General features: G+C 40.0%; 1 protein-coding gene across 3 annotated transcripts in view; it reads left to right on the forward strand.

The window, feature by feature from the left end:
- LOC147361240 (ankyrin repeat domain-containing protein 26-like) overlaps window positions 1-12195 on the forward strand; it is an 86513-nt gene that overhangs the window by 15379 nt on the left and 58939 nt on the right. For 2 of the 3 annotated variants that reach the window (XM_086334961.1, XM_086334962.1), the window contains exons 5-10: window positions 1316-1453; window positions 4507-4574; window positions 7153-7186; window positions 8323-8392; window positions 11485-11545; window positions 11638-11834. In XM_086334961.1, coding sequence (XP_086191087.1) covers window positions 1316-1453; window positions 4507-4574; window positions 7153-7186; window positions 8323-8392; window positions 11485-11545; window positions 11638-11834 — 568 coding nt within the window. Of the gene's footprint in view, window positions 1-1315; window positions 1454-3451; window positions 3568-4506; window positions 4575-7152; window positions 7187-8322; window positions 8393-11484; window positions 11546-11637; window positions 11835-12195 lie in introns of all 3 variants that reach the window. The other variant, XM_086334963.1, reaches the window with a different exon arrangement.

Consider the following 12195-nt stretch of genomic DNA (forward strand, 5'->3'; position numbering starts at 1 on the left):
ACTTTGTTTGAAGAATGCTGATGTTATTAGATTGCAAAAGAGTCAGATACAACATAGCGACTAAATAACAACAGCCACAAAAAGGTGATTATGACTCATTGTCACCAGATCCTGTGGGCTCATCAGGTTTTCATTTTAGTACATTTTGATATTTTCATTTTTAATGCAGGTAGAAGGAAGAAAGATAGCTTTGATTGGATAAAGAGTTCCTTTAACAGAGACAAGTCAGAGGTGAATGATACAGACGAAAATGATGGGCTTTAGATTCAGGCTAGGTTCAGTTCCTAGGTTTCCTATCGATTAGGGCTATCATCAGCAAATAAGTTTCCTGATACACAAGGCAAATAGTAATGCATCTTTCAAAGGTGCCTGTGTGTAAGAAAGATTTTATATATAGTATTTCATTTTTAGTGCCTAGCACATGCTTGTCCACATCATTAACTGCCACCATGACTATTTTTATTCCCATTAATATCAATATTTTTGATTTAAACCTGCAAGTAGCCTTTCCTTAACCCAACCTCTAGCTGACGTTGAAGCCGAATATATCAGACTAAGGAGGAAATGGGGAATTTATCCCTTAAATAGTTACCTGCCTCAGATAAGTGACCTCAGGATCATTTCTTGTCCATCAAGGACTTTATTATTATTTTTAAAAAACATCTATTTATTTGGTTGCATGGGGTCCTAGTTGTGGGAACTCTTAGTTGCAGCATATGAGATCAAGTTCCCTGACCTAGGCCCCCTGCATGGGGAGCCTGGAGTCTTATCCACTGGCCCACCAGGGAAGTCCCCATCAGGGACTTTAGAAATAGTAAGTGCTGCTGCCTGGCATCCCAGTGGGACAGGAGGCTTCTTTTCAGTCCCTTCATTTTAGCCTTGGAGGTAGTTTGCAAAGATGAACACTGAAGCTGCCGCTGGTGCTGCTAAGTCGCTTCAGTCATGTCCAACTCTGTGCGACCCCAGAGACAGCAGCCCACCAGGCTCCCCTGTCCCTGGGATTCTCCAGGCAAGAACACTGGAGTGGGTTGCCATTTCCTTCTCCAATGCATGAAAGTGAAAAGTGAAAGTGAAGTCGCTCAGTCGTGTCCGACTCCTAGTGACCCCATGGACTGCAGCCCACCAGGCTCCTCCGTCCATGGGATTTTCCAGGCACGAGTACTGGAGTGGGGTGCCATTGATGAACACTTGAGCCTGTAAATGGTCAGTCCTTCACGGAAGGGCAAGGCGTTCACTTGGTGAAGCATGTCAAATTAACTGTGTAAGTAAGTCAACTCAGCTTCCTGAGGCTGAAGTCATCTCCCTGTTGTTTTAGAACAGCCCTCATGCTTGCTGTCAAGTATGAATTGCCAGATGTCGTCAGACTTCTTCTTCAGCAAGGTGCTGACATCTTTTCTCAAGATGTTTTTGGATGGACTGCAGAAGAATATGCCGTTTTTGGTGGTTTTAATATGTAAGTGTTCACATTAAAATGCCAGTTCTCACTCAACTGCAGCCAAAAATAATTTTAACTGTTACTTGCTACGTGACCAGTGAGAGTTCCAGTTTGGTGCAGGCAGTTTGGAGAAAGGTGGTGAGATGTTCCCCCTCAAGAGCTGAAAGCCAAGCAAAGGCCAATTAGATACTCTTGGCTGTGTGCTTAGGGTGCTTTATCTCAGGACATGTAGACCTTGATCCTTAGAAACCTTGACATTAGCTATTTCATTCTAAGTGTGACCTCTTGGTATGGGGTACAAACAGAGTCACAGTTGTGATATTTCTAACTAGTTCTTTGGGTCTTGAAATATTTAGTTCAGCAGCAAATCCTGTTTTCCCTTGAGGGCTTGCCTCTCTATACAATTCCACTTGAATTTTCCAAGAACCTGGAGGATTCCCTAAGACCAACGAGACAGTCCTCTTCCACAAGTCATTTGAGGGGAGAAAACAGTTCCTTCTCACCATTCTGTTGCTTGCATTGATTCTACTGCTGCAGCACTGCTGCTACAGCTGGTCTTGACAGGGTCTGCTTGGCAGCTGGATCTGGAGTCTGGATTGGCTCTATAAAGACCTTTAATAAAATCATTTTAAAACGAAAAAAAAAAGTCATCCTGCAGTGGGCTCACGATTGACCTTTGCTCCCAGGCCACCCCTCGGGGTCCAGGTTCCCTAGCCTTTAAGATGATGTACAGGTCGACTTCAGAGTGAGAGCTCCTTTGTTCTCATATGTATGCTGTTGCTCAGTCACTGCTGCAAACAAAGCTCCAGCACCCAGTTTGGGCAGCTGGGCCTCCTAGCTTTCCCCCTCACTCAGAGACCTTATGTGGAGCCCATGTGTAGGCCTAGATCTTCACGATGAGGTGCCCTTGAGGCTCTTATTTATCTTTTCTGCTAGCAGATGTCAGTAGGGACCATTTTAGGCTGTGAGAGAGGGTCAAGTGCTCCTGCAGGGATTGAGCACACTTCCCTTTCTCCTTTGTATCTAGACTTGAACCTCAAGGTGGCTTTCTGTCCTGTGGGGGCACCTTTTCTTAGGTCACAGGTTCCCTGTCATCCTTCCCAGAGTAGTGGGTGCCAGCTTGCCTGAGATTCCCTAATTATGCTTGGCCCCTCATGGGATCTGTTTCCTGTAATAATGAAAATCTTCCAACAGATTTCTGTCTGCCTCCACCTTAAATGTTTTCAGAATCTGCCCCATAAGGAACCCATTCAGCAGAAATCCCTAAATCTCAACTAAGATAGTTGGAATTCACAGAGGTAAGCCCTGTCTAGAACTTGCCAGTACCCACTGTAAGAGTAGGGATATGTCCTTCCAAGTGAATTGGAGAGGAACATGGAGATTAAACATCATTGTCAGAAAGATCTGCTAGTTCAGAGTTTGAGCAGGTAGAGAAGGAAGAGTAGTGGTCCAGGCCGGGTCTTGACTGTGATTAGTTTTCTGCTCTTGGTGTAATTAGCTGCAATGATGGGGGATCATTATGTTCTCTAATGTAGTGAATTCATATGTTATAAATAAATTTAGGTACACATTATATAAAAGCTGAGGTTCCCTAAATTACAAGCCACAAAAAACAGCTAATCACCAGAATTAATAACAGTTTCATGTAACACTTGAATGTTAAACGTATGAAAAAGCACACATTGGGATTTACTTGGAATTCCAAAGTAGTTACAGCAATAAAATTGAAGATGAAATTATTCCACTCTTTGTTTCTGCAAGCATTTTGGGGGTATATTATCTCATTATGTCTTATTAATCCTCTTGTGAAATAAGGTAGTAATATCCCAGTTGTGTAGAGGAAGACTTTGAACTGAAGAGAAACGACTCCTCCAGGAACAAAGAACAGTTGGTTATAGAACTAGGATTTGCAAGCTTGAGAGACTTTTCCTATGCCAAGCTAAATCTAGTTAATTATTGGAGCTGTACTGCCCTGAGTTCATGACTACTTCATCTTCCTTTTCTTTCTCACTTCAGTTCAGTTGCTCAGTCATATTTGACTCTTTGGGACCCATGAACCACAGCACGCCAGGCCTCCCTGTCTGTCTGTCACCAACTCCCAGAGTTTACCTAAAATCATGTCCATTGAGTCGGTAATGCCATCCAACCATCTCATCCTCTGTTGTCCCCTTCTCCTCCTGCCTTCAATCTTTTCCAGCATCAGGATCTTTTCAAATGAGTCTGCTCTTCACATCGGGTGGCCAAAATATTGGAGTTTCAGCTTCAACATCAGTCCTTCCAATGAACACCCAGGACTGATTTCCTTTAGGATGGACTGGTTGGATCTCCTTGCAGTCCAAGGGACTCTCAAGAGTCTTTTCCAAGACCGCAGTTGAGAAGCATCAATTCTTCGGCGCTCAGCTTTCTTTATAGTCCAACTCTCACATCCATACATGACTACTGGAAAAACCATAACCTTGACTAGACGGACCTATGTTGAAAAAGTAATATCTCTGCTTTTTAATATGCTAAGTTGCTCTAACTTTCTTTCCAAAGAGTAAGCGTTTTTTAATTTCTTGGCTGCAATCACCATCTGCAGTGATTTTGGAGTCCAAAAAAACAAAGTCAGTCACTGTTTCCCCATCTATTTGCTATGAAGTGATGGGACCGGATGCCATGATCTTAGTTTTCTGAATGTTGAGCTTTAAGCCAACTTTTTCACTCTCTTCTTTCACTTTCATCAAGAGGCTTTTTAATTGTTCTTCACTTTTTGCCATAAGGATGGTGTCATCTGCATATCTGAGGTTATTGATATTTCTCCCGGCAATCTTGATCTCAGCTTGTGCTTCATCCAGCCCAGTGTTCCTCATAATGTACTCTGCATATAAGTTAAATAAGCAGGGTGAAAATAGACCTTTACTTTCTCCTTTACTACATGCTAAATAAAAGTTTATAGAACTTAGAAACTTGAAATGTATGTGACAATTGAAATTTTGATATTATCTCTGACATTGTCTGAAATGATCTAAGAATTTGGTAGTTGTTTTTTGTATCAGTGTTAAAATATTATTTATTGCATTTTTAATACATAGCTTTCACCAACTGATTTCTGAATATAAAGAAAAGAGATCTAAAACTTCTCCTGAAAATAGCAACCCAGGTAAGTCATCTGATACTGAATTACTGTCAGTGATTCTACCATAGATAAAGTAGGAATGAGGAAGTTTCAATAATGAAAGAAGTATGAAAAAATTAGTGTAAATTGCATGTGTATTTTATTTTTTAAATTTCTTTATACTCTAGTATTCAGAATTCTTTAAGAAGATAATTGTAGGTGATTTAACATCAAAGACAGTATTGTCTGAAAAGAAATCCATCTCTTTAATATGGCCCCTAAAGTCCTATATTAGATCTTTGTGTAAATCAGAAAAAAAATTTTAAATGAGTATGATGTATATTTCATCTATAGTCACAGTACAGCAGATTGGACATCTTATGAAAGTGAACTTTCACTTTTAGAAATGGTTTGCATTTAGTGAATGAATAGTTAGTAGTCACTGTGTAGTGATTAGTCTCACTAAAATAGTTACCATCATTAAAACTGGGAACTTGAATAATCCCTTCCTGATAGGATAAGAAATGATAAACAATAACTGCAAAGCTGAGGCAGTGTGCAGCATAGTAGTGAGAGATTATTTCTGAAAGATACCTACCTATTGTACAGAAGGCAGAAAAGCAATGCCTGCTTGAGAACCAGTTATTTTGCCTATTGTACCAAGCAGGTCTAGATTACCAACTTCATTCCTTACAGATCCAGAGAGTGAGATAGGTTGACTTCATTAGGATCAGATATTTTCTTTTGTGTGTTGGACAACTGTCATGAGAGTATAGTTTTGTAAGAACAAGATGTTCTCTTGCCATCAGTTAAAAGATTATCATAATAGATATTCAAATAGAACAAGTTGGGACTCTGCAGGTTCTAATAAAAGCACAAAAATACTTTGCATTAACAAAAACAGCATTAGGTCCACTGGATGTGGCATCTAGCACATTGTACAGGGTATCCAAGGATAAGTTTAACTGAGTAGATCTCTGTCTAATCAAAGGGGGCTTCCCAGGTGGCTCAGTAGTAAAGAATCCACCTGCCAATGCAGGAGATACGGCTTGATCCCTGTGTCGGGAAGATCCCCTGGAGAAGAAAATGGCAACCCACTCCAGTACTCTTGCCTGGGAAATCCCATGGACAGAAGGGCCTGGTGAGCTGTAGTCCATGGGGTCACAAGAGTCAGACACAATTTGGTAACTGAACAACAAAAACATCTATCAAAGAACAGTAGGTTGGTTTATTACACTAGTCAGAGGAGATACAGAGATGACAGTGTCTTGGTCTTCAATGCGCTCAGAATAGAGTTTTCTCTGGTTAATTTCTGTATTTTTCTAAAGAAAATTTTCAAAGAAAACATGCTTATTTATTTGTTCATTTGTTCACTAAACAGATAAATTTCAAGTGTCTTTTATGTACAAAGCATTGTTGTGATGTCACAGGGTGAAAACATTTAAAAATCACTGCCCCTGCTCCCCTTGCTCAAGCTTGCAGTGCTCCTCTCCCTGTGGAGTCACTGCATGTGAGTCATCCCTCCAGCATCAGATCATGATGACCCTTGGGAAATATTGTTCAACAGCACCAGAGTCCGTGGCTCCCTGCATCCTTCCCTCCCTCCCCTTGTTCATCAGCTTAGGATGTGATGATGTATGCCTTCCAAGCTGAAAAAGCATGATTTCTATAAACATTTGCCATATAATGGGAAGGACTGATATAATGATATCCCTCACTAGTACACAGCACTCTTTGGGCCATCCTGATCTGTGTGGTCCAGATACTCTTGAGCAGTGGAAGGAGATAGTCTCAAGAGATTCTTTTTAAACATGTTGGTGTATGTATATATATATATGCACAGAAGCTGAACTTTTTTTGAAAGTTCTATATATGTATATATAGGGAACTATATATATATATATATGGAACTTTTAAAAAGGTTCAGCTTCTGTGTACCCTACTTCATGCTCACCACTACAAGTCTAGTCCCCATTCTCACCACTGAGTTGAGCCCCTTTACCCATTGGCCTCCCCCACCTGCCTTTCAAGAGATTATCCTTTCTAAACCTGGAATCAATACACCTTTCATACTTCTCTTGCCTTTGGAAAGAGGGCCAGGAAGAGAAGACTTCTGTTTCCGATGTTTTACCATGCTCTGAAGTTCAGTGCCTTTGACCAAGCTTCCCTGTGATAGGGCGTTTTCATTGTGAACTGAAGAGCCAGAGAAGTTGTCATGTCCCAGCAAGACACCTATAGTCTCTGTTCAGTGCTCCAGGCAATAGAAATCCAGAAACACTGTGCTGTTTAAGCATGCTATTGTCAGCATATCGTACTGATTGTATTGATGGTGTAGTATCATTTTCTCTCAGTCTCCTGGAGTTTGGTTAGGATTATGGTCATTGTAAACAGCAGTTCTTTTCTTTGTTGTTTTGTTCTGCATTTGATGACTATAAAGGGGAGGAGTGGTTCTTAGGCATTAGTGGCCTACGAGTATAGTACAACCACTGTCCCCTTCCTCTAGTGTGGCCTCCAGGTGTGGTTTGAAAGGAATACTTTTAAACAAAGCCTCAGTCTTGAGGTTTTACTATTCTGTATTTTACTTCCATTGATTTAAAATGTATCTTGCTTTCTTCTTTAATAGTGGATGAGAGTTCTGAAGAGCACTCTTCAAGGAGGTATGATTTTATGGATGTTTTAAATTATATGTTTAACTAAGGGAACATGGAGAAGAGAAACTAATGGTTGTTGAGTGTTCTACTTTGGATTAGACAATGCATTACATGCTTAACATCTGTGACCTCATAGAGTCATCACAGCAGCTTTGTAAAGTAGCTGTATCCTACTTTTTCTTAATTAGGCAACTGTGGTTTCAGGAGGTTAATGAATTGACCCTGGTTAAAATGAGTTGACCTGTGATTTGACAATTGGCCTTCCTGGCTCCCATGTCCACTCCCATGGCCCTCAGCAGAGACTGAGAAGTACCCATGGAGCATATAAGTTAAAGATATAAGTAAGTTCTTTGACTTGTGTCCATTTTAAGTTTGACATTGTGGGGAAACTCCCTGCACTCCCTCTTAGAAGTGTACTCACTTCTTAGAGAAATGGTGCCATCTCAGTAAGTGGTATCCCTGCTGACGGACCAAGACTCCCCTTTTGGACGGACTCAGATTCGTCTCTGAACCTTGAACAGACAATGGATAAGGAAAAGCCTATTCTTCCGCTTTGCTTTAAGTCACCTGGTTTATTCCAGTTTGGGCAAACAAGAATTATTTCAATCCATCAATGGGGTTTTCAGTTCAGCTTCAGTTCAGTAGAACTTTTGGTGAGAACAAATTATTTTTAGGCTCTGCCGATACAGTGGCTGTCACTCTCTGTTATGGAAACTAAGAATGAGCGTTAACTAGATATTTCATAGGTTGGGAGAGATGGACGCAGAAATAGGTAATGAAAAACTTTTTTGGAGACTTCCCTGGGGGTGCAGTGGTTAAGATGTTTAGTAAGACATCTTCCAATGTAGGCAGTGTGTGTTTGATACTCGGTCAGAGAAGCTAAGATCTCACATGACCCAGGGTCGGACAGCCATAACATAAAATAGAAGCACCATTGGAACTAATTCAGTAAAGACTTTAAAAGTGATCCACATCAAGAAATCTTAAAAAAAAAAAAAAAAAGCTGTTTTAAAACAGGCCAAATTTTATTCATGTCAAGAAAGTTCATTTAATATATAGACAAACTTTCACTTGTTTTTTTTTTTTCCTTTTGTTCAAGGACATGAGCTCACTCATTTTTATTGTATGTTTTTGCTTTAAAGGTTTCCCAACAAACCTGGCATTGATTTAGGGCCTACATCAAACGATGAAGTCTTAGATTTTAAAACCAAGGTAAAATGTTCTGTTGTGAAATTAGTTTTACTGCTCTGAAATTAGTTTCATGTAATATTAGATGTCTTATGATTAGACAGTGGAAGTGACAAATAGATTCAAGGGATTAGATCTGATAAACAGAGTGCCTGAAGAACTATGGATGGAGATTCATGACATTGTACAAGAGGCAGTTATCAAGACCATCCCCAAGAAAAAGAAAAGCAAAAAGGCAAAATGGTTGTCTGAGGAGGCCTTCCAAATAGCTGAGGAAAGAAGAGAAGCAAAAGGCAAAGGAGAAATGGAAAGATATACCCATTTGAATGCAGAGTTCCAAAGAATAGCAAGGAGAGATAAGAAAGCCTTTCTCAGTGATGAAGGCAAAGAAACAGAGGAAACAATACAATGGGAAAGGCTAGAGATCTCTTCAAGAAAATTAGAGATACCAAGGGAACATTTCATGCAAAGATGGACACCATAAAAGATGAAATGGTATGGACCTAAGAGAAGCAGAAGATATTAAGATGAGGTGGCAAGAATACACAGAACTCTACAAAAAAGATGTTTATGACCCAGATAACCAGGATGGTGTGATCACTCACCTAGAGCCAAACATCCTGGAATGCAAAGTCAAGTAGGCCTAAAGAAGCATCACTATGAACACAGCTAGTGGAGGTGATGGAATTGCAGTTGAGCTATTTCAAATCCTCAAAGATGATGCTGTGAAAGTGCTGCACTCAATATGCCAGCAAATTTGGAAAACTCAACAGTGGCCACAGGACTGGAAAAGGTCAGTTTTCCTTCCAATCCCTAAGAAAGGCAATGCCAAAGAATGTTCAAACTACCACATAATGGCACACATCTCACGTGCTAGCAAAGTAATGCTCAAAATTTTCCAAGCCTGACTTCAAGAGTACATGAACCATGAACTTCAGATGTTCAAGCTGGATTTAGAAAAGGCAGAGGAACCAGAGATCAAATTGTCAACATCCTCTGGATCATAAAAAAAGCAAGTGAGTTCCAGAAATGCATCTACTTCTGTTTTCTTGACTGTGCTAAACCATTCGACTCTGTGGATCACAAGAAAGTGTAGAAAATTCTTCAAGAGATGGGAATACCAGACCATCTGACCTGCCTCCAGAGAAATCTGTATACAGGACAAGAAGCAACAGTTAGTACTGGATATGGAACAATAGACTGGTTCCAAATCAGGAAAGGAGTACATTAAGGATGTAAATTATCCCCCTGCTTATTTAACTTATATGCAGAGTACATCATGTGAAATGCTGGGCTGGATGAAGCAGAAGCTGGAATCAAGATAGCTAGAAGAAATATCAATAACGTCAGATACTCAGATGACACCACCATGATGGCAGAAATTGAAGAAGAACTAAAGAGCCTCTTGATGAAAGTGAAAGAGGAGAGTGAAAAAGTTGACTTACAACTCAACATTCAGAAAACTAAGATCATGGCATCTGGTCCCATCACTTCATGGCAAATAGATGGGGAAACAATGGAAACAGTGACAGACTTCTTTTTTGGGGCTTCAAAATCACTGCAGATGGTGACTGCAGCCATGAAATTAAAAGACGCTTGCTCCTTAGATGAAAAGCTATGACCAACCTAGACAGCAGATTGAAAAGCAGGGACATTACTTTGCCAGCAAAGTTCTGTCTAGTCTAAGCTATGGTTTTTCTAGTAGTCATGTATGAATGTGAGAGTTGCACTATAAAGCAGGCTGAGAGCTGAAGAACTGATGCTTTTGAACTGTGGTGTTGGAGAAGACTCTTCAGAGTCCCTTGGACTGCAAGGAGATCCAATCAGTCCATTCTGAAGGAAATAAGTCCTAAATATTCATTGAAAGGACTGATGCTGAAGCTGAAACTCCAATAGTTTGGTCATCTGATGCGAAGAGCCGATTCATTGGAAAATACCGATTCTGGGAAAGTTTGAAGGTGGGAGGAGAAGGGGATGACAGAGGATGAGATGGTTGGATGGCATCACCAACTCAATGGACAAGAGTCTGTAAAACCTCTGGGAGTTGGTGATGAACAGGGAAGCCTGGTGTGCTGCAGTCCATGGGATCGCAAAGAGTCGCACACCACTGAGCAACTGAACTGAGCTAAACTGATGTTGATATTTTCATAAAATTTGAAGAACAGTGTAGATGCATAAAATATATTAATAAAATCATATGAAACAGAGGCTTTGCTCATAGTATATCCTTAAGAATACTGATATGGTACTGATCTATTGTATATAAATTCTAAATATATGTTTCTCCACATACCTTATTATACTTGTTTTTTTTTTTCCATAAAGTTTGTTCTTGACTAGAAATGTCTCTCTTTTTCCTTTCTTCTTCCTCCTCTACCTTTTTAAAATTTAAAAAAATAAAAAATTTACTGTTAACCTAATTTTTCCTTGCAGAACACATTTCTTCAGTGTCTGTTCTTTCAGGCCATTTCTCTCTGCCTCTATTGTGAACATGTTTGCTTATGGCTTTCTATTTAGAGTGTGACTTTCATTCATGATCATTGCCCTATGGGTTTAACCTTGTTTTTTCCCTGTTTCATAGAAGCAGCTGAATTTTTTCCCTGTTTGATTTGTCTGTAGCTGTTTGACAAACAGAATAGAAGTAGCTTATCCTATCTGCAGTTCTAGCCCATCTAAATAAGGTTCTGTTAAAACCTAAAGTTTCATATTTCCCTTCCCAAGTGATAATCCATGTATATATTAATCATGGAAGCAAATTTCAAAATATAGCAATTAATTTAAATGTCTTAGTTTTTCAATAGTGCTCTAAACTACCGGGGATAAATTATTACTCTAGAACATTTTGGTAGAGAAAGTAATCTAGTGGGTGTCCTAGTATTTGTATAGCAGTCAATTAGGTGTAAGGAGAGGGAGATCTGGTGCTTCTGATGTCATCTGTCATAATCCTTTCCCCATGAGCAGGTCAGTCAGTGACAGAACTGTGATTTGAATCCACCTCTGAATGACTCCAGAGCCTGTACTCTTTGTGTTAGATCATAGAGGAATGGGGGATGTTATAATTCTTTTATTCAGGTTGATACTTGTTATATCCTTCAAGCTCTTATTTTCTTCTCCAGCATGTCCTGAAACCAAAGTTAACGAAGCTAATGAAGGCTTCTCAGCAATCCAAGAGAAACGGTAAGTTATTTGAAGACTGTCCTCCTGGTGTTATTCCTTGATTTGAAATGACACATGTTCTCATGTACTCTCTCCTGTTTTCACTGTACTAGAAGCAAAATGTGGCATTTTGAGACCAGAGAGTACAACTTTCTCTCAGGACAATAATTCTGATAGTAATGTTGAAGATGTGGTTGAAACATTTCCCAAACAATCACCCTGGTTTGAGGGCATCTGTCATCCTGCCTTCCCATCGCCTGAGCCTGTTCCAAAACTTCTCAAGTCTGTAACAGGCCTTGGTCGTACAAAGGTAAGTTGTTCTGTTTTTAACTCTTCTTTCCCTGTGTTTGTTCACATACCATTCCCCTGATCCTTATGATGACAAAAAGGATCCCACCACAGAAATAGAAGCTCTCAAAGTCACAGTACAAAATGGTGTGATAGTAAGAGGCATACAGGTGCATGATTCAGATTTATAAATATTGGCATATGAAGTATGCTGTTATGAAAGAAAAGAATTACAAAGCACTGAGGAGTGAATTCCGGGAGTTGGTGATGGACAGGGAGGCCTGGTGTGCTGCAATTCATGGGGTCGCAAAGAGTCGGACACGACTGAGTGACTGAACTGAACTGAACTGAGGAGAAACAACTAGATGAATATGAAGATGGGG

The sequence above is a fragment of the Bos grunniens genome, chromosome 13, assembly GCF_055505025.1.
Source record: "Bos grunniens cultivar Pamir isolate PY7600 chromosome 13, Bosgru_T2T1.0, whole genome shotgun sequence".
In the NCBI taxonomy this organism is placed as follows: Eukaryota; Metazoa; Chordata; class Mammalia; order Artiodactyla; family Bovidae; genus Bos; species Bos grunniens.